The sequence below is a fragment of the Nesoenas mayeri genome (assembly GCF_963082525.1).
Source record: "Nesoenas mayeri genome assembly, chromosome: 2".
Lineage (NCBI taxonomy): Eukaryota > Metazoa > Chordata > Aves > Columbiformes > Columbidae > Nesoenas > Nesoenas mayeri.
The window spans coordinates 42,587,540-42,610,357 of record NC_137543.1 but is presented as its reverse complement, the minus strand read 5'-3'; the positions used below and the strand labels follow the sequence as shown (position 1 = coordinate 42,610,357).

General features: G+C 40.3%; 2 protein-coding genes across 3 annotated transcripts in view; one reads left to right on the top strand and one right to left on the bottom strand.

The window, feature by feature from the left end:
- The window catches only part of ATP6V1H (ATPase H+ transporting V1 subunit H), a 44,771-nt gene extending 34,157 nt beyond the window's left edge, over positions 1-10,614 (bottom strand). For both annotated transcript variants that reach the window (XM_080339816.1, XM_080339817.1), the window contains exons 1-3: positions 10,476-10,614; positions 9,005-9,131; positions 941-1,043 (exon numbers count right to left, since the gene is read on the bottom strand). In XM_080339816.1, coding sequence (XP_080195942.1) covers positions 941-1,043; positions 9,005-9,108 — 207 coding nt within the window. In that variant the 5' untranslated portion in view covers positions 9,109-9,131; positions 10,476-10,614. The remainder of the gene's footprint in view (positions 1-940; positions 1,044-9,004; positions 9,132-10,475) is intronic.
- A 10,110-nt stretch (positions 10,615-20,724) lies between these two features.
- The window catches only part of RGS20 (regulator of G protein signaling 20), a gene marked incomplete at both ends in the record, with an annotated part of 40,763 nt that continues 38,669 nt past the window's right edge, over positions 20,725-22,818 (top strand). The window contains one exon of the mRNA XM_080339116.1: positions 20,725-20,847. Coding sequence (XP_080195242.1) covers positions 20,725-20,847 — 123 coding nt within the window. The remainder of the gene's footprint in view (positions 20,848-22,818) is intronic.

Here is a 22,818-nt window from a genome sequence, read left to right as displayed (position 1 = left end):
TTCCGACTCCTCAACAACTCTACAATTTCAGCAACAGATATAATAGGCTGAAACAGTCACAACACTATTTTTTACACTTTCTCCTTCCCCTGCACCACATTCAACTAAAACTGAAAGGAAAATGGAACTCTGAACTGCTACAGCATAATTATATAGTGGCATATAATGCTCACCATATATGCTTTTGTCACTGTGCAAATTATTGTCCATTACTTAGCACTCCCAATACAATCTGGGGGCTGGGGAGGAACAGCCTCAAATTAAACTAGAAAAATAAGACTCGAAAATTTTGTGCCTTGAGTACATCTCCTATTCTTCACCTTCTCCCCACCTCCCCCAGTCCTCTTGACATCTGACATTGTCTGCAAGAACCTCAGGCTTCAAGGTTGAGATTCTATTAACTTCAAACATCAATAAAGTGTCTTTGGGCAGCCTGCCTGGACTCCATGAGCCAAATGGCAAGGGTCACCTATCAATCTTACATCAGCTCTGTCCAATGCAGATATCTCATATCTCACAATGCCCAAAATGACAAAGACATGCGTGTTTAACTGAATCCACCTTAGCAATCACTAGACTCTGTTGCTGGAACTACATTGTAATTGTTCAGCTGGCTAAGCAGAAATCTCAGTAATAGTAGCTCTCATCAATAAACTATAAGGAAAAAAAACTCAAAAAAAAAAGTGACTCAAGTACAAGTGTGCATGACTAAGTAAACTAGGATGAGGAAAGACTTAAGCTAGCTTGTCCCACAATAGTCAAAGTCAGATGATATTTAATAATTAATGCTCAACCTAAATCTATGGAAAAAAAAAAAATCACAATAGCAAGTTTTATACTTCTCCTATAACACATTAACTGTATACAATAAAATAGAGTTGGCATGAAAACTTCCACCCTCCTCCCCAAAAGATATATTATTAAAAGAAAGGAAAGTTACTTGATTGCCTTCTGTTTGCAACAACTCCTGTTTTTCTTCTGGATTTCTTTTCTGTTCAAATCTTTGAATAAATTCACAGTCTTCACCTGAAATCATCTGCCCTCTGAAAAGCAAAATATGAAACCGTAAGTATCATTAGCAATAAGTTGTTTCAAACTGTACTGGGTTTACGTTGCAAGGTAGTAGAAGGGGCTGCAGGGGTGACTTCTATAAGAAGACACCAGAAGCTGCTCCCAGGTCAGACAAAGCCAGTTCCAGACAACTACAGGACGGACCAGCCTCTGGCCAAAGCTGAGCCACTCGGTGACAATGGTAGCACCTCTGTGATAACATCTTTAAGAAGGAGTAAAAACTGCTGCATAACAGCAGCCAGGAGGGAGGAGTGAGAACATGTGACAGAAACAACTCTGCAGACACCAAGGTGGGTGAAGGAGGGGAAGAGTTGCTCCAGGCACTAGAGCAGAGATTCCCCTGCAGTCCATGGTACAGATCATGGTGAGGTCAGCTGTCGCCCTTCAGCCCATGGAGGTTCACTTGCAGCCTGGGGAGGACTCCACACCAGAGCAGGTAGTTATGTCCTGAGGAAAACTACAGCCCATGGAAAGCCCACACTAGAGCAGGGTCCTGGCAGGAGCTGTAGCCCTATGGAGAGGAGCCCAGGCTGGAGCAGATTTTCTTTCAGGACCCGTGACTCCATGGGGGACCCACACTGGAGCAGACTGTTCCTGAAGGGCTGCAGACCATGGAAGGGGCACGCACCGGAACAGTTCATAAAGAACCATAACCCATAGGTGGGACCCCAGGCTGGAGCACGGGAAGAGTGTAAGAAGGAAGGGGCAGCAGAAACAAAGCGTTATAAACTGACCACAACCCCCATCCCCCTGCACTGCTCATGCTAAGGAGGTAGAGAAGTTGGGAGTGAAACTGAGCCTGGAAAGAAGGGAGGAGTGGGGAGAAGCTGCTTTACAGATTTATTCCTATTCCTCATTATCCTAATCCATTTAATCGGAAATAAATTCATGTCTCCAAGTAGAGTCAGCTTTGCCCGTGACAATAATTGATGAGTGATCTCCCTGTCCTTATCTCAACCCAAGAGTTTTCTGTCATGTTTTTCCCCCTGTTCTTTTGATGGAGGAAGATTAATAGGGCAGCCTGCTGAGCATCTGGTGACCAAAGTCAACTCACCAAAACCACATTTTATTCCACTTGAGATATCAACAGTATCACTTTACCAATCCTATATTCCACAGTAGAATGTGAAGAGCTCTGTTCTGCAAAAAGTCTCACATGCAGCAAATTTACAACTCATGACAGAATAATCTCTATAAAGCCTTCCCTATGCATCACCTCTGCTCAACAACATTATCTAAATAATTCTAAAACTTTCAGAGGCTGAATGCAACCATCAGTGGAAATAGTTCTAAGAACTGAAATATGCACTGCTAGCATATTATGCCAAAATTATAATACATAATCTAAATATTAGTCTAACCCAACCTGAAATAAGTGCTGAAAAACAAAAAGAATTGTTATTTTAAGTTTGCCATAAGCACTGAAGAAAATTTTAAGGAGTACAGATAACTTGGTTTCTAATGTATTTTTAGCTTTCACTAATCACTACATTCCAGCTTTTCCTGGTAGTTTAAAAACTGATATGCATGCAAGCTCACTCAAACAAAAAGCAAAAGGGCTTGTTATAATAACTGTTGTGGACACATACGAGATAGCAGAACTCAACTTGATCTTCTCTTTTACTTAATATTCAAGGGGTTACTGCCATCACCACTGCTATTTCAGAAAGCTAGTGACTCAGCTGAAGAGTTGGCAGAATACTGTTGGGGTTTTTGTAATAATACCAAACTTACCATCACAACAAATAACAAACTTGTCAAAATAGTGCAGTCAGGTACTCTTCAGGTATTACGGGAAAACTAATTTTAAATCAAGCAGTCATGAAAATATCCAAGACTTTAAGAGGTGACAAGCTTTACTAGTTAATACCAGGAGTGCTTAGGAAATAAGAAAATCGTGCACATCATCATCAATACAAAAGTCACAGGGGACGAAAATATTAGAGATTGCTCAGTTTCAGTTATTTCCAAGAATCACCTCCTCTTACGTGCCCACTGAGTCAAACGCCTCCTCCACTTTGCAAATTTCCTAGCATGGATTCTTCTAATCCATCTTTTCCACTTTTGATGTTCCATGATCAGCAGTTACATTAAAATCCTTGTAAACTTACAGGAAATGTTTGGGGGTTTTTTTGTTGTTTTATTTGGGGTTTTTTGGTGTTTGGTTTTTTTTTTTGTTTTGTTTTGTTTTTTTTTAATTGGCTCACCTGCATTTGTGAAACATAGAAACATAAATATGACCTACAATGTCTTCTTATCTTTCCTCTTACTTAAATGGTTACATCCTGAAGATGGCCTCATCACAGAGCTCTCTTTTACCTATTCAGTTTTCAAGCAAAGAACATAAGTAGCCCAGTACCACATGCATTATTCCTGTATTCCAGCCGCTTTGTAAGAAATACCCTCACAGGCACAGAGGAAAGGCAATTAAGGCTTACTAGATGGAAGATTCATAAAGCTGGTGGCAGTCCTTGACTAGTTTCTACTAAAACTTAACTAATTATAGATGAAAAAGTAATCAGGCAGTGAAGACCATGCTGCTACCACATGCCTTTTAGACTGATGTTTGACACTGTCTGCTAGAACCTCAGACTTCAAGACTGAGATTCTGTTGCTTCAAATATTACTAAAATTTTCTTTCTTGCCTCTTAAGGATGGATTTGAATAGTTCTTGAAAGATGAGGACAATTCATCTCCCTCAAATACCAGACTTAAGAACCCATATATAGAAGCCTCTCATGTTTTAATCAATGCTGGCTAAGCATGGGACTCCTGGATGATATTGCCATTTAGGAAGCACTTCAAAGATGACACAAAATGAACCCTTAATTTTTAGCTTTAATGCTTAAAGAAGCCTCAGCCTGGGAAGAAATGCTTCTTTATAGCCAGGCTATTAGAAGAGATCTGCCAACTGCCAAGGAAAAAAGCTTTCAAGCTTTTGCTTTCATCCCACATTAGACCACACATGAAGAAAGAAAAAAAAATTAAAAGGTATGAGGATTGATAATGCCTTGAAAAGGAAAAGATGTTAGGGTTTACTCTGTAAATGCCATTAAAAAAAAAACCACAACACACCAATAAAAACACGACAACAACAACACACAACACTTTCTAACCCATACAAAATAGTACAAGGGATTTGACAGCTTTGTAAACAAGTAGTTAATATATTATCAGGGATCCCATACATTTGATTAATAGTTTTAGTAATTTCAAATGCATCCATTTTCACCCATCTCATTTAAAAACTGAAATAACTAATTATGTAGTAAACCTTAGCAACAAGTGGCAAAAAAAAATATAAACAATACAACATGAAAATACACAGAACAGCCTCAAACAGCTGGTCCCAGCTACCATGATGCTACCACCACATTTTCCTCGTCCCCTCTTCAAAGAGACAGAAATTTCCCAGCACCTTTAGTCAAACAAAGTAAGTAACCGAAGCTTCCCTCCATCTCTCTTCTTAACAGCCATTTAACTTCTGATTTTCCACAATATGTCTACACAGTCTTTTGTCAGAAGATAAAAGTTACTTTGACTGAGCTTCACCTGTCTGGTTATATACGTCAGGTTTAGACCAAGAGTCCTATAGCTCTGTGCTTGAGATACTAAGGCCTGTCTTGGAAAGCATTTGCTACAGGAGAGAAAACTGAAGCTGTGTGAGATTTAGAAAGCATAAATTTGATTTTAAGAACCTCTTGGTGCCTCAAGATGATTCAGAAACTTGTGATTCCTTCTTTTTATTATGCATTTCCTCCAGCAGGTCTTGTTCCTTCTTTTTGTTTGAATGATTTAACAAAAGCCATTCTGGAGCTTAGGGAGGTTTTGTTTGGTTTTTAATTTTGTGCTTGTTTTTTTTTTTGTTTTGTTTTGGTTGGTTGGGTTTTTGTTTGGGTGGTGGTGGGGTTTGGTTTTTCTGGTTTTGTTTTTTTGTTTGTTTGCTTTTTATATATATAAATAAAATTGACTACATCTGCACCAAATGAAGCTGATATGAAGCCATCATGTCAGGGCATAATTTATTTTATCTAAGTATCTACAGTACTTTGCTTGTATGTAAAGGACATTCATTTAATTTAATTGCTCAGTTTTAACATTACAAAATTAAAACAGTAAAACAGGCTGAATGTACTCTACGATACAGGACCAAATCTAAAACAAAACAAAAAAGAGGAAAAAAAAATCCACACCACCACACAACCAACAAAAAAGACACCACACACAGACACACTAGAAGTTAAGAAACTTCTATCTTTCTTCTAAGACAAGACTGGCTTTTAAAGTCCAAGATACTTCACACTCTTTAGAAGGTTATCTCACTCCCAGAAACATAAAATAGATATTTTAACGTAAGAATTCACAAACATATATGTAAAGTACTTGAAGACACATGGGAAGCTGAGTACAAATCAGCCATCAAGTACCTCACCTTATTAAATATGAAGTATTGCCAAATGCTGTATATCTAGTAAGAGGCAAGCTAAACTCTGAAACAAGTTCACTTTTCCACAGACCTCATTTACTACCCTTAGAAAGCAAAAATTAAACTTGCTTCAAGCAAGCTAACTCACCCTCCAAAGGCATTCCAACACCCTGAGGCAAATGCTGAAAGCAACCACACAGCACACAACAGCAACCTAGCATCAATGTGTTTAAACTGCTACAAGTCTCAAGAGCCAACAGCAGGCAAGTTTGTACAGAACTAATGACCTCAACTATATTTAGTTTCCAGAAGGTAGGTAGACCTGCACATCACCTTCCACTGCTCCAAGTTGTGCTACTTTCTTCTCCCTCAGACACAGATCCTAGCTAGAATTCAACAAAAAGAAAGTATAAATTTTAGCATTTAAAAAAAACCCAGTTCTTTCCCTACAGCCTAATTTTGAAGTGAACAGTGAACACTATGGCAAACCAGTAATATGTACAGTTTTTATACCTAAATATTTCACTTTTGTGCCAACAGTATATACAGAAAACATCAGAAGTCAGCAGCTGCATATTAGCGTAGTTTGACATTTAGTTTACAGTTATAACCTTCAGAGATGGAATAAACAATACACCAGTTAATCTTTAGCTTGAACTGACTGTACAAGAGAAGTCAGGCTACTAGATTCTAACCAACTATTGGTAAGCCATTTTACTTTTGCACTAAAGAACAGAGAGAGCAGAAGAACACTTCATTCAGAATGCACTCCCGTCTGATCCAGACTTCAATGTTGTGGCAACTGATGCAATCTTTATAGCATCTTTATACACATACAGTTGTCACAGCTAGATTTAAAACAAACACAAGAAATTCTGATGAAGGGTTGAAGTTCTTCCAGTCCAACTACATATATACTATATACTATCTATAGGTTAAATAACACAAATTATATCATGCCTGAGTTGATATGTTAACTTAGGGAAACCAAACAAAAAAATCTTTCCTCTATATGTAAAAACACCTGAAGACTTCAAGTATGCCTCCATGTATTTATATGCAAAATCACCACACCAAATGCACAGACTGCCAGAACAGGAGCTCAAAAGAAAGCAAGAGAAGTGTCCTTCAAAATCATCAGCACCCACCTTCCTTCTACTCTAGAGACCAGAACAAACCACTCCAACCTGCCTCTAACAAACACACCAGAAGCAAGCAGCTTCCACTCATTATTAAATGTGCTTCATTCCATAAATTAGTCACCAAAACTACACTAGCAGACTTTTCAACAGAGCCCTTAAAGCATCTGCCTCAAAGATACCATCATGTTCAAATCTGCCTATTATAGAAAGGACATGTCCAAAACCAGGTATAATTTTATTTCCTCTTCAGAAGCACCAAAACTTCTGCTGGCATTTCCCAAAATGATAAGCAAACTACTCAGCCAAGGAACTACATTTAAGTTCTCAATGTTCCACAGTCCCTCTGACACCACTCACAAATTCATCCTTAAAGCTATATTACCTTAACCAGACAGCCAGGCTGTTGTCAGTAAATACAAGAAACAAAGATTACATTTATTTCAGAGCAATAATAAACAGGACACACTGTCATTGACATCAGAGGGCACCAAGCATTGACGAGTCTCAGAGTCAGATCACAAACACTAGCCAGATGCACTACAGTAGTCTTCAAAACCTGGGTAATCCAGAAAAGAGAGGAAACAACTCACACATTCTTCTTTCACAGATTCCAGAACAAAACAAAGTCAAATTCTACATCTAAAGTCGAAAAAAGAACCATCAACCCTGCCTCCTGGACAGAAGTTACCGACTGAAGTTTGCTGACAAATAATCAAAACTCCCACATCCTTCTTAGCACCAGAGAACCCCAGGAATGAAGGAAAACTAAAAATGGAAGACGACATGAAGTAATTAATACTACCCACATATCCAACATACAACTCATTGCCAAACAGAACCATCCCATACACTAACAAAAGCAACAGACGAATCCCGCCAGCCCTGTAGTCTGAACCACTAGTAAAACAGTGAAAAAGATTCTCATATTCACTTACAACAACAGCGAACAATTGTACTCCCACTTTCACCCCAAATAACTGCAAACAAGTGGTTCACTTGCCACTGGGACAGCACAGGAACAGCTGGTCAGGCTGCCTCAGGGCACAGTTCCCATCGGATGGACAACAGGGCACACAGTAGCAGCAAAAGCCACTTAGACTGTTTGAAAAGTGCTTGGTAGTTGCCACCACCAAGTTAACACATCAACCTTCCTCTTTCACCTGCAAAATCATGGTAACGTCACACTATACACTGAATCAGGAACTGCTTCATCGAAAAACAGCCTAGAAAAAGGAAGTTTCCTCAGCAGATCAGTTCCTTAATCCAGATTTATCATGCAGATATACAGTCACAAAAAGAAAGGCAAAGCAGGTAGTCATTAATAAGCTTCTACTGGGTTAGCATTTCTCACTTGCACATGTACAGTTTTGCAACATTTTAATGTATAGCATATATTTATGCATGTATCTCAGTAATTTGAAAAATGCTATTTTTCTGAAGTGGTGTAATGTTGATAATCAAAAAGCATCATCAGCTAGGCTCATAGCTCTAGAATCATCAAGATTTCTGCAACTTCAGTGACTAAGTAACGAACATGGAAGTAATTTGCGATTATACACAGACCATCAAGAGATAATAGTAATTTACGCTTTGCAAATATTCTTCATAGGTATTTGTCAGGAGGAATCCAGGGCTTCAACAATTTTTCATTTCACTTCAGAGGACTACCAAAAGTCTGTTTCTTCTCTCTGCTCCTTACCTCACTCACAAACCTATTTTCCTCAGCTTTCCCTGTACCCTCTTTGGACAATATTGCTCCCACTACTTCTAGTGCCATTATAAATGTCCCAAAGTCAACTAAGCTTATCTGAAATAGCAGCACAATTCTCCCAAGACTGAAGTATTTGTTCCAGCTCACTTCCTGATTTACTTGCTTCAATTGCCCTCCAGCACTGTTCTTCCTTTAGTTATGGTACAGCTTATTTTCCTGGACTACCAGTCCAGTTTTGTTTGTACAATCTGCATTCACACAAAAGGCATTTCAGCAATAGAGATAACATACATACATATAATACTCCTCTTACTGTAAACTTTTCTTATAAGGCTAAAATTGAGAATGGCAAGAAAAAAATAAATAGTTTTACCATACACTCATGCAAACTTACATTATCTGCTATTACCACTTTTATTCATAAAAGTAGAGTTCCCTTTCTGGTAATAAGTCATAAGAAAATTTTCCTCAACCACTTCCATTTAACACAGACTTTTTCCAACTACTTCTATGGGACCAAGACAGAACGTTCCACACTGTAACCTAATGTTCCAATGTAACTCAATGTTCCAATGTAATCCAAAAATCTCAATAGTTCTAACACTTAAGAGAGGGGAAAGAAAAGAAAAAAAAAGTGTGAAAGTTTTTACTTACTGGAGATATGACTGCCAGTTTACTTTGTTTGCCCGAACTTCAGCAGCTTTGGCAGCAATGATGTTTGTTGGGACAGCAGCATCTACAGCACCTCGGATATCCATCTTAAGTGATAATTAAAACGTACCTAGAAACACAAGTCAGATTTGAGACATCTTATTGAAGTATTACAGAACAGAATATCTGTCCGATATTTTAAACAAGTAAAAATGAAAATCTGTTCACAGGTGTTCCATTCCCTACAACTGCACTCGCTACCTTCTGAGAAATCAAAGTTTTATACAGCATCTAAAATGTGACTTCCCTGAAACAAACAAAAATAAGTCATACCTAAACTGTAACCAATCAAAAGTTTGCTAAAATAAAAGACATATGCCATTACCAAATAACTCCCAGTCCTGTAAATTCTTAACAGTCAAATGAAGTTAACTAAATAAAGAATGCTCTTCTGTAATGCCAAAATAGCCATACAGATAACAGAAGCTGTCTTCCTTCCAAATCAGGGTTAAAATTCAGTGTGTATCATTTCCACCCCCACACCTCAGGACTAATTTAGTTCAGGTATTGGTCTAAAAGTATTTAGACATTAGAAATACAAATTTAAAAAAAAATATATAAATTAAAACCCATGTTAAATAGACTAACAAGAAAATTCACGTGAACACCGTACAGAAAGCAAATGAATATAAGTATGAACAGAAGCTCTCATCAAGACATACCACATTACCATAGACAGTGACCTTCACCGCTTCTTTGTCCTTCCTTTATGGTTTAATCTCCACCTGACTTTGATGCCAAAACAAGAAGTGTGTTTGCAGAGTCTGCAGCAGGAATTCCTTACAAACTAAACTGCATCAAGCCTCTCCACGCAGCCCGTTTCTGGACTTTTCTGGCTCCCTTTACAGAGGCAAGAACAAACCGGCACACTCTGCCCCATCCTTAACAAGCACACCTCAGCTGTATGACTGAACGAAAATGTAATTCTAACCAAAAAAAAAAAAAAGGAACTACCCTGACCAAGCAGAGCAGCAGAACCGTCCTCCCTTTGAAAATACTTCTGTGAGCAGACACCCACACAGACAGCATCGTTTAGTAATGTCCTCCAACAACCACTGAACGTACCCTCGCTCTTTCATAACCCAGCCAGCCCCATTCAAACACCTCTCGAGCCGCAGAGGGCCGGCCCGCTGACCGCGGTTTCAGCTGTACAGAGCAAGGGAAGAAGCCGGGAGGCGCCTGGGACAGAGGAAGCCACGCCGTCCTACCACTGCCCGCACAGCCTCACAGACGCGGCCGCCTCCTGAGGGGCCCATGGTCGCCCAAGCCCTCAGCGAAGCCGCGGCGCCAGGCGGAGCCTTTGGTGGAGCCCTTCGTGCCACCCCCGGCCCCGCCAGAGCCCCCGTGACAGGCGGCACAACCACCCCACTCCGCGACCTCCCAGCTCCCCATCCCCATAACGGCTCTTACTCACCCCGCAGGCACGCCGGCGGACGAGGGCTGCGGGAGGCAGAGGGCTGCGGGAGGCCCGGAGAGCCCGCACACCCGAAGGCCCCAGCGCTGCGCTGCGCTTCGCCGCCCTCCGCTACAGCCCCACAGCCGCCGCCGCCGTCATGTGACGCCGCTCACGTGAGCGCGACGGCGGCCTCCGAGGGACAAATCAGCCCCAGCACGCCCCGCCCCCGCCGCCACCGAGCGCCGCGCGGTGGGCGGGGCAAGTGCGAGGCGGCACGCGGCGGCTGTTGGCAGCCGGTGGCCGTTGGGGCGGGGTTGAGGGACACGTTATTAGTTGCGTATACGTGTGGCTGTACGTATTTAATTGTATATGCGGCGACGTTCTCTTTCCTCAGGTAACAAGCAATAGGATGAGAAAAAATGGCCTCAGTTGTGCCAGGGGAGGTTTAGATTGGATATTAGGAAAAAATTCTTCACAGAAAGAGTTGTTGGGCATTGGAACAAACTGCCCAGGGAAGCAGTTGCATCTTCATCCTTGGAGGTGTTTAAAATGCGAGGTTCTTACGGACATGGTGTAGAGGTGGACTTGGTAGTGTTAGGTTTATGGTTGGACTTGGTGATCTTAAAGCTCTCTTCCAACCTAAACGATTCTGTGATTCTATGAAATATATATAAACATACAGAGATATGATTTTCTATGAGGATCTAACCCCGTCTGAGAAGACCGAGTGGAGCATGCAGCATGTAGGTGCCCACCCATGCTATCTGCTGACAAGAGTGTTTCCAGAACAGGAGTCTGGGTGGGAAGGGCTGAGAGGCCCCTCTCAGGGCAAGGCCCCCCAGGCCTCCGAGTGGCCCCTGTCGTTCCCCTTTCTGCCCCACCAGAACAAGGGACTGCCAAGCTGTGGAGAGAGCCCCGGCAGGGGAAAGGGCTAGGGACACAACAGGCCGTGCTCCTGGCGTTGAAATGACTCCGTGAGCTATGCTGTTTTTTTTCCAGTGCCCAGCATTCTCTCGCTTTCTGCCTCTCCTGCGGCAGTGGCTCAAGCTTACTCTTTCCTACAGCTGCAAAGCAGGAAGGTGTTCCTAGGCCCCGGGTTCTGGTGGAGAAGTCTGACTGCCTGTGCCGCGTTGCATTATGCCAGGTCTCACAGCCAGCCGTGTCACACCTTTCCCTTTCCCTCTCCTTGTGAGCTGCTCTGGGCTGTGCACCGAGGGCATGACATTTTGTTCTTCCCAGTTGTATCTTGGTGGGAGATACACACTGCACAACTTTTTTTAAAAATGGACTGTATCATGTTAGGCTTTGTCTCTATAACCAAAAGGAGCAAGCAAGTTTTCAGACTGGAAACTCAAGTGTTTTGGAAACCACAGGCTTAAATGTCCATGTTTCTGAGAAAAAAACTTCTGCCTTTGGCTGCTGAGTGAAGTTTTCCAGTCATACTTGATGACATACCATTCCTAGTCAGAAATGACCCTGAAGAGTAATTCTGCTAGCAAATAAAGAGTAAAGGCAGAGAAAAGAGGAATAGGTTGGAGAACTTTGTGTGTGAGCAGACCAAAACAGCCAATTTAAAGCTGGCTTAGATATGTCTACAGTTAACTTTTAATTTTTCTAGAGTCTCTGTATTTCCCATTTAGAGGATACACTATTCTTTAGATGATACCTGGTCAGTATCTCTGTTAATGTTTTTCAACTCAAGGAGGGTCTTCATTACTGTGCCACTGATCATACTTCCTCGATAAGAGTTTTTTTCCTTTAAAATTGATCTTTTTCATACCACAATAAAACTGTTGATTTCTTACTAACATGACCACTGAGCTAAAATCCCAGACGCAGTCCAAGTAACAGCATTTTCATTTCTTTATGCTTTATCAGAAGAAACTCTCTAAGCCATGTGCACACTGCAAGAAACACATCCATTAATGTGATTCTGCAGATTACCTAGCACATGGGTTTTTCAGGTTTAGTCTAACACATTTGTATTCTTGCAGGTTGCTTACATACAGTGACAAGAAACGCTTGCACAACTCCTGATCGCTAGCATAGAAATCTCCACACAATCTGAACAGAAATCTGTTTCTTTGAAAGTTTATTTGAATCTGATTTTTGTTTCAAAGCTGAGAAATATAATTAGGCCTTAATTTAACCAGTTCCTCTTTTATGAGTGTTGCTAACTTCTGTCACAGAATCACAGAATGTTAGGGATTGGAAGGGACCTTGAAAGGTCATCTAGTCCAATTCCCCTGCTGGAGCAGGAACACCCGAATGAAGTTACACAGAAATGTGTCTAGGTGGGTTTTGAATGTCTCCAGAGGAGGGGACTCCACAACCTCCCTGGGCAGCCTGTTCCAGTGTTCTGTTACCTTCACTGTCAAGAAGTTTCTTCTCATATTTAAGTGAAACCTCCTTTGTTCCAGTTTGTACCCATTGCCCCTTGTCCTGTCATTTGTTGTCACCGAGAAGATCCTGGCTCCATCCTCATGACACTCACTCTTTCCATATTTATAAACATTAATGAGGTCACCCCTCAGTCTCCTCCAAGCTAAAGAGACCCAGCTCCTTCAGCCTTTCCTCATAAGGGAGATTCTCCACTCCCATGTCCCGTGGCATTCTGCATTTTCTGCTTCTGCTCGTCCTTTTTATGGCATGTCTCACTGCTCATCTTTAGAGTTCTGGCATCAGGCACCTGGAATAAATGTAGTCACTTTTTCTACGATCATTCCAAATCACATTACCAATGATGATACATATGATTCTACCCATTTTATAAAGAAACCAAAGCACAAAGGGTTTACAAGTTAATCTGAACAAGGATTGAAGTTTTTAAAGTGGGACTTGCAGGATGACGGCATTAAAGGCCTGTACAGTGATGCTACAAGCTATCCTTCAGCCCTTAGCCCACCTGGAGGCACTTCAAGCTTTCCTTCTGTGAAATGTCCTCAGTTGTCCAAAATTACACTTCTGCCTGAAACCCAAAATGTCCCAACACTGAAAATACTGATAACTTAATGCCTTCTCTTACCTGAAAGAGATGTGATACTCTTCCACCTTCACCCTTCAAAGCTCAGTGCAGTAGCTGTTCTCAGAGTTTAGTAAATCCATGGAAACCGAATCAGCACTTGTAAAAGTGCAGTTCCAGCCACCACTTTTCAGACACAAATGATGTTTCTCCCCATCACGTGCCCACCCCTGTGTCTAGCAGGGTAATGGCCCAAATTATAGAATTATAGAATGTCCTGAGTTGGAAGGGACCCACAAGGATCATCAAGTCGAACTCCTGTCCCTGCATGTGACAACCCCACAGTTCACACCATATGTCTGAGGACATTGTCCAGTCTCTACTTGAACACTGTCAGACTTGGAGCCGTGACTGCCTCCCCGAGGAGCCTGTTCCAGTGCTCCACCACCCTCTGGGTGAAGAACCTTTTCCTCATGTCCAACCTAAACCTCCCCTGGCACATCTTCCTGGCATTAAATAATACTTGCCTAGGCATGCAAAGCCGTTTCTTCTGGTGGAGATCACCTATTTCCAGGAAACCACCCAAACCCACCAAATTTCAGTCTACTTTGCACAGCATATTTCCCCCATCCCTTTTGCACACTTCTGGCTTTACCAAGCACCAGTACTCAAGTACTCTGGGTGAACCCAGAGTATAGGGTACAAATATACAAGCACAAGTATACAACTGCTCCCAGTATCATTCAGTACTTTATAGTACACAGTCTTCATGTGAGAAATATAAATTCATGGTTTCAATTTGTTGCCTAATGTGATCCATTATTTGGAGCATGCATTAGGTGATCAGTAGTCCTTGTTTTCACAGCAGACTTTTTTTGCCTAATTGCACCACCTGCAAGAGTCTAGCACCATCCATTCAGTCTGGCTAAAAGAAGACAGTTTGCTATTTGCAGTTGAAATTTTGATACTATGGCAACATGGTTATTTTTCTATAGAAAAGAAATTTGAAAAGCTGTGATGTGGCATGTTCTTCATCATAAATGGCAGACTCTGACTCTCTTAATTCATTTCACAGGCAACTGAGAGGCTAAAGTAAAAAATATTTTCCTGTGGCTTTTCTGTAACCTTGGAGTGAGGCGTAATGTCTGAAAGCATGCATCTACTGAGTTAGCAAAAAGAAATTCAAAGAGAGGAGAAATAATTGTAATAGAAATTAATTACATCAATTTTTAACAGCAGTTCCAAGGAGCATTTAAGGAACTACAAAATAGTGAGCGTGACATCTCTACCAGTCAAGTTAATAGTCTCTAGCAATCAAATTAGTGAACACGATGTATCATATTAGACAATGCAAACAATACATTGTTCCTGAACATACCTGCATAATAATATACTTAATTTACATTTTGTTTCTACAGCATGTAAGGGAAAAAATGCAAAACATTAACAAAAAGTCACCACGCTTCTGTAAGGGACATTCGTGTCTTACACCTCTGCTGGAATTCTTTGTGCATGTGGACAAGGTGGTGCAGGTAGACTCCATCCACTTGGACTTTCAAGAGGCATTCAGTGATATGCAGTGCTCTTAAAAAATAACTGTACTGTATTAAAAGGAAAGGTCTGTGCATTGATTCGTAACTCTTGAACGATATATATACAACAGAGGGTAGGAAGAAATCGGGTTTCACAGTGGGCATGTCTGGAAATTTTCATTCCGTATGAGTCACATGAGGCACTTTCTGTGTTAAGGAACTTCCATTGCAAGAGTAGGCTTTGAGAAAAACAAGTGGTCATCACAGGAACCTGTCTCATGTGTGCCTGTCATCACTGTGACAGCAAGAGGCGATCCTCAGCAACCAGTGCAAACCCATCATATGCCATCAACTTGAGAGAGCACCTCATAGTGTATTATTCATGCTGGTTGATTCTCCAAACTGGATCTTGCTAAGGCTTATGATTAGAAAAGTGCTATGCTCCAATTTTTTGGTAAGCGTCCAGCCTTTATGATTCAGTTGCTGTAAAGCAATTCTTATTTAGTTAATTTTGGTCACATCAGTGCTTGTCCATTAACTGCTGGCAGCACAGCTTCACTTGGAGTTGCTATATTTAGTTGACTTTATGGATGTTTGAAACACACAGAGAAAAATGAAATACATATCAGCATGCAGGACTAAAAGTCATCAGTTGCCTGGATCACAAAGAATAAAAATGTTCAGCACTTACTAGAAAAATGAATGCAGATGAGTCATCCTCATAGTAAGACCACAGACAGTTGGATCGTGAGTGTATTTTTCTGTTCTCCTTGCCTTTTTGTAATAAGAACAATGTATCATTGTCTCTCATGTATTCTGCAAATTACATAAGTGTTTTGCACACCTGCCATTTAACCTTTCAGTATTCTGTACCCACCTTGCTGTCTCCTGCATGTCTGTACAAGTTTTTAACATGTATAGAAGAAACAGCTTGGAAAGTTTATCTTCACTTTAGTGTTGGTGTCATTGTGGGAGCTCGTTATTCTGTGAACATCTTTTTAAACAAGTAAATACTTCTTCCTCCAACCAATATGGAATTATCTGGCTTCTAGGTCATAGAACTTGGCTCATTTTTCTTTTAGATTAATCATGTCCTGGCCTAAAGGTTCTGGTAAAGCTAATACACCACAATTTTGCAAACTTTGTATCAGACAATCTTCTGATTGCTCCACCACATCATTGAAATTAAATTGTGCATGCTCAGTTAAGGAACTACACATATCTTATCCTCAATAGGAATAGTATTTCTGAAAGAAAAATGACATTTTATTGGAATTAATACATCTTCATTTTTTTCACCAGTAGAAAGGAATAATGCTTTATTGTCAGAAAATTGAAAGTGAAGTACTGTGCAGAAATAGGAACACAAAGGCCAGAGCAAAACTATATATAGCTGGGGTTAAAATAGTACAGTACATTTTTTCAGGGAGTAGGCGCAAGTGTTTCTCTCTTGAACACCCACTTCTGTGTTGAAAACTGGAGGTTTTCAGAGTCTCCAGCCCCTCTTTACAACCTTACAGGATCTATCCTCCTCTCACTGTCAGTCTCTGCTGCTTTGTGCTCTTTTCTGGACAAGGGGTCAGCATCTGAATTTGTAGGAAAAGCACCCTTCTCTGGAAACTGCTGCAGTACCAGGCGAAATAAAGCCCACCTCTGTGCTAAAATAATTAGATATAGATAGATAGATAGATAGATAGATAGATAGATAGATAGGTAGATAGATAGATAGACAGACAGATCCTCTAACTCCATCCCCTCTCACAAAACAAAGGGTAGGTTAGAGCAGTAGCTTTTTGGAGGAAAAAGGAAATGCTGAACTACGCAGTGCTGCAGACAGTAAGCCTGGCCAGAGGACAGAAAAGAAGGTGGTTACCTAAACATCAACATCAATCAGACTTATTACCAGAACTTATGCAACAGCCTTCTTGCTATGTGATAACTTCTACTGCAATTTAGCTCATCAAGACAAATGCTGAAAAATGTTCTTTCGTTGTTCTTTATTTTTCTCCTTGGCACTTATTGGATTTCTCTTAAAAGAGAAAGATGTGACCAAGACACCCCTACTCACAAGAGGTGCTGTGGGGCAGATGGTGTTAGCCCTGCCTTATATCTGCAATGGTGAATTGTCAAAGCTTCTGACTCTTGACAGAAAAAAAAGTTGGTTTAGACATATTGTTCAACTTGGAAAAAGACATTGTAAACTTTCCAAATAGGTAGAATATCCCATCAGACACTTTCAAAATGGAAACTCTCTTGGCTTCTCATTTATAGTAACTTCTAATTTGTAAGTTTCGGCTAATTCTAATAAAAATACTAATTTAAAATATAAAATTATTTAAACTGGAAGTATTCTGAAATTAAGAATAAGTTAAAAGATTTATTCTTTCCAGTAAACACTAACATATGTATGAGCTTGACCTTCTGCTGTCTCCACGATAAGAATTTTTTCAAAGGGTTCTGTATGCTTTCCCATGAAGCCTGCCAGCTTTTAAAGCAGTGAAAGGGGGCGTTCTCTCTCCCCCCCACTGCAGCGCTGTAATACTGAATGGAGCAGTCTGAGGGTGAAGTTTAAAGGCATCCTTAGCAGACCCATAGTTCTAATGAAACTGGAAAATTAAACCAAAAATTTGTTGATAGACTTATTCTGTGGTAATTAGTTGTAAGAGACTTCTTAGTAAATTCACCATGCTAGTTTTTGAGATCATGGGAGAGAACGAAAGAAAGGCCATTTTTTGAGACCAATGGAATGCCAAATTTGGAACAAAGTTTTAATACATGAATTCTTATATTTGCCAGAAAGTCCTATACCTCTCTTAGGTTAGGAAATTTCAAATGCTGTATTTCCACTAGTGTTAACAGCCAATGTTTCGATAAAGCAAATACTACACTGATAGATCTGAAACAGGACTTCGATCTGGTAAGGGAAAGCAATATCCAATAAATATGACAGCTGAAATGGAGTTAGAAACTTTGAGGAATAAATTTATGACAACATTACAGGCTGACTGCATTCAATTGGACTTGCGGATTTGTCTATTTATAGCTACAACATAGAAACAACCTGTGGCTATTGTGGGACAGTATGATGAGATTGCTAGCAAACTGATATACCAGCTGTTATATACCAATTGTCACTCTGATCAAGAAAATGCAGGGAATGAATTTAAGTCTCAATAGGCCATGATCCTTTTGTCATATATGTACCATTTGTGAAATTTAATTCTGATTTTTTTCTTATTTGTAATCTATGTCTTTATAAATTGCACTAGCTGGTTTTCTTAACAGCACAGCTTTTGGCATGCCTAAATGTAAATTGCTGCAGAACCTGCAAGCCTTTAACATCAGGTCATAGGCCATACTTGTATTTGGTCTGATCCTACATACGTGCAAATTTTTTGTTGATGGTTCTGGGAAGTCTCATAAATCTCTAGTGGTTTGGTGTGGAGATAACAATTGGCATCATTCTGTAAAAAATATTGAAGGTTCAACCCAATTAGCAGAACTTGGCACAGCTTTAAATTACTTAGAGATTTTTAAGGAGGAACCTCTAAATTTGATTTGTGATTTTGAGTACGTAGTCAAGGTCCAACGCATGTATCTGGTTCTGAAGGGGTTTTGTTTGTTTGTTTGTTTGTTTGTTTTTAAAAAAGGGGGGAAGTAGGAGCAACACCACAAAACCAATTGTCAAAAGCTTTGTATGTGATGAAATACTTTGCAAGTATGACCCAAAACTATGCTAAATCAGAAAGAACCTACATTAGTTATGGTCAAATCACTAGTCAATTAAAAAGGCCACATCAATTGATAACCTGGGGAAAAGGTTATGTTTATGTCATTACAGGCCAAGGATTGAAGTGGATTCAACAAAGATTCAACAGATGCAGATGGACAGGAGGGAGATAAGTTGTGAGGACTGTTTCAGATGTAAACCATGGATCCTAATTCAGTGTTACAGATGCTTGCAGACCTGGTGGTCTAGAAGCCTATTAGCAAGCAGGTGGTGTACCTTCTGTGGAGAATGGCAATTTGAACAATCAGCAGGAGATCCAAAAGGGTGATATTATGATTAGATAGTTAATGCATAGATAAGGTAAAATTATGAGATATCTCTATCATAGTAATCTAAGTTCAGCAACTGATAAAGTTTTAGAAGGGATATTAAAGTTAAGCTATTGATCTTTTAAATAGGTTAAGATAACTTTTAAGATATTAATTCAATTATTAGTATATACTGATGGTATTAAGTATGTTACCCTATAAACTGTGCAGTTATAAATCTTTTAGGAATTTAAGAGAATATATTGTATTAACTTGTCTGGTTATTTTGGATCTATTAAAATAGTGTGATAATAAGGTTGTCATGATAGAATTACGGTTTTAAGAATAGGTAGGTAGTTGTTTGATCTTATTAAGTAAGGTTTAACTGCATTATATGTAATTGTAATTATGTTTTAATCACGTGTTCTATGTTGCAGTATATTTCAAAAATGATGGACCGTGTGGTGCCTGACTAATTCAGGAAAAGAAAGGGGGAAGTGTGGAGGGGTTTTGATAGATAAAGATCTGTTGCTGAATAAGTCAGGCTCAAAGGAACCTCAAGGCTGCTTCAAGAAGCTGAGGGCAGAATCTGCTGTGAGAAAGAGGGGCGTTCCTCGATCACCGGGGTCCTGGCGTGGCATGAATCATCGGACATATCATCAGTGAGACTCCAGCGCACAGACAGCCCACAATACTCATTTAACGAATCCATGCTTGGAGCGTGGATGCGTGATTAGAATATAGTTACGTATATAAGGAGACTTGTTTCTGTAATAAATGGCTTAGCGTGATTTACATTGAATCGACTTGTTTTGCTTAGTCCTTATCTCGCTCTAACACTTTCCCACACAAGGAACACTACGATTTGCTTAGCTCTCATTACAGCAGCATTGATAATGCCCAGAACTATAAATGATGTTCAAATAATTATTTAAATGGAAAGTTAACAATTTAATAATCCTCCAAATTTTTCTGTGTTTCTCCTGGCTGTATTTTGAAAAGCACAAAAAAATAAGTAGCAAGTGAATGCAGACAAACAGAAGGCAGAAGCCTGGCAGCCCTCTAAAAAGCTAAGAGAAATAATCTATTAATAATCTACCTGAGTCTTAGTCTTTATAAATAGCTTGTCTCCATCCACAGACAGGGCTGCTGCTTGTGTGGTGTTTTCATTGAGGCTGGAAGGATTACCAGTAGACCATCTGTTCACTTGGTGAGAAAAAACGTGATTGATAGGTGCCACTGACCTAAGACAGACATCTCCATTTGGTGCTGCCTGCACAGTATAACTATGTGCTGAGTTGCTTGTTCCTTCAAGTTGTAAATGGAATACATTCTCTCTGAGGTGATAAAATGTGTTTCATGATTCTTACAGCCTGTTTCTCTGACATGTATTCAACCACTATGTGCCCGTCTTCCTCCTTTTCAACTCACTAAAACCTACAAAGTCGTAAATCTAATCTCTAAGCTGGCGCAATGCTGAGGGGATGAGGCACCGCAGATATCTGAGGACAGATAATCCTGTTTGTCTCCAGAACTGTGGAGGCTGCAGAAAGAACGGGCAATCTGCAAGAGGCCCTGACATTTGCCCATCGGTGTAAGGACGAGCCGTCTCTATGTTGTTGTCGTTCAGCCCAATGTCTGGGATTTGGTTTTGTTTCATAGTTAAATAAAAGTGGTGCTTTTCCAAGAAAGGTCACTGCAAAATTGGATTCAGGAACAGCCTTTTTATTTCTCAATGTGGAGGCAATTTTTTCTCTACTTCAGGACTCACAGCTACCACGCAGACAACTGTCAAGCAAAGGAGACCCTCCAAAATGAAGATGAAGAGGATATTAGAGCAGCACAGTGGATTTTCAAGGTAAGACATCATCCAGAGTTATCCAAATGTCCTGAAGGAGGGGGAAAATCATGTATCTGGAATGAAGCAGAAAGTGTTAATGTCATATATAACAACCATAGGGTATTTGTCACCAAGAGATCGATATTCATGTAGTTTTCCTTTATTCCTGAGCATAATCCTCTGCATTCTGTTCCTCAGCATGTTGCAACCACAGTGACAAAGGTGTTGATTTGCCTTCCTGTTAAGTATTTGCTTTCAAACAACATATTAAACACATCCATCTAACTCATAAAAATGATTCATACTTTGTGGAGCTGATCTGTGGTTAAAAGGGGGAGGGAAAACATGCTGTTTCATGGTTTTTAGACACTGAAAAGGTCTGCATTTTTTACTGATGCTACCTCAGATGGTTTTCATTGGTATGAATAGTTAACAAAAGAATATACCCCAAAGAAATCAAACACAGCATAATACTGAAATCTGTTAGGGCGTTAAAGTAAATCCCCTCTAGTGAAGCTGTAGAGTTGAACCATTTTGCTTAATTAAAAACAGCAGTCATCTATCCTCTAGATTTTGTCAAAAGCCTGAAAGCTGCCTGAGAGATGAACAAACACTATAAATATAGTGATCAGCACACTCCTGTGCAGCTCAACAGAGCAAGAAAGACAGGTGCAAGAAACCGTATCTTATTAAAACCCTGGTGCAGAAGTGATGCACCCTGGTGCATGGTAGGGAAGAGAATGTGATAGCAAAGTCACGCATTCTTGGAACCACAAAGCTTGGGTTTTGTTCAGACTAGCTTAGCACCAGAGTGGAGGTGGACTGAGGCAGCCAGTCAGGGTTGTTGGCAGTGTTGGTGAAAGGCAAGACTGGGGAAGAAGCCATTTCTTGTTGCACATCTGCCCTGTGGACATTCAAGTTAAAGCAAGAATTGGCTTCCCCATCCCATCTCCTTAGCCAGTGCATGTCCGTTTCCAGGAGGCCATTTCATTTTAATTACAGGAATACACTAATCAGAAATCCTAAATGAGTTTTGCTGAGAGGAAATACTCAGCCTGCTTTGCCACTATCAGGAGACTGTTTCTGATAATGAACCAAGTACACTCCTTTTAGAACTTCATGTCATTCTGTCTCATTATCTGTCGATTTAGCACACAAGCATGAGGTCTTCTTGAAGCTCTTGAAGGCAAAGAAGGTTTTGTCACAGGCACAGTGGCTCCTGAATTTAATCCTAGGTTGTCATACTTTCTGAAACCCATATACTGAGTTTTCCACAGCTCATGTCCATAATAATTTCTCATTTGACCATTCTATTATTCATCCCATGTTAATCATTCCTTTCAGCTTGGTGATTGCTTTTACAGCTCTCGCCTGAAATCATAGTTTGTTGCTGAGCTTCTGAGAACATGGTGCACAGGGCTGAGTCAGGGACCTCACAGAGGACAACATATTGTTTCTCTCCTCTCTGCTGTGAAAGGATTTATCTGCAGAGGAACCTAAATGACACTGCAAAGTTCAGGGCCTCTTACTGTCCACAGTTCCTTAAACATCAGCACTGCCAGCTTCCCCTCTCCTACTGGCTATCCCCTTTACTTGGGTTTGTGCTTTCTAAATGCTAAATGTTTCTAAGTGCTGCAGCTCCAGCAGTGTGACTCTCATATCTGGTAGCAGGGACAGGCCAGGAGATGCTCATCAAGGCCTCAGCTGGGGTGAAACTGCTGTCATGTGAAAGTTCTTGGGTGAGGCTATATGCTCTAGGAGAACATGTCTCCAGAACTTCATAAATGATTTCAGCATGTGGGAAACTGCAGCAGGTCTGTGGAATCCTTGACAGAAAATATGAGAGTAGAGATCAGCCTTGAGATATTGAGATTTACCCTTGAGAAGGATGGGAGTAAAGGAGTATCCGGAGAGAGGAGAGATATACTCGTGAGAGAGAAGGGGATAGAAGAATAACATGGATGATAGAAAAATTAACCAATGAGATGT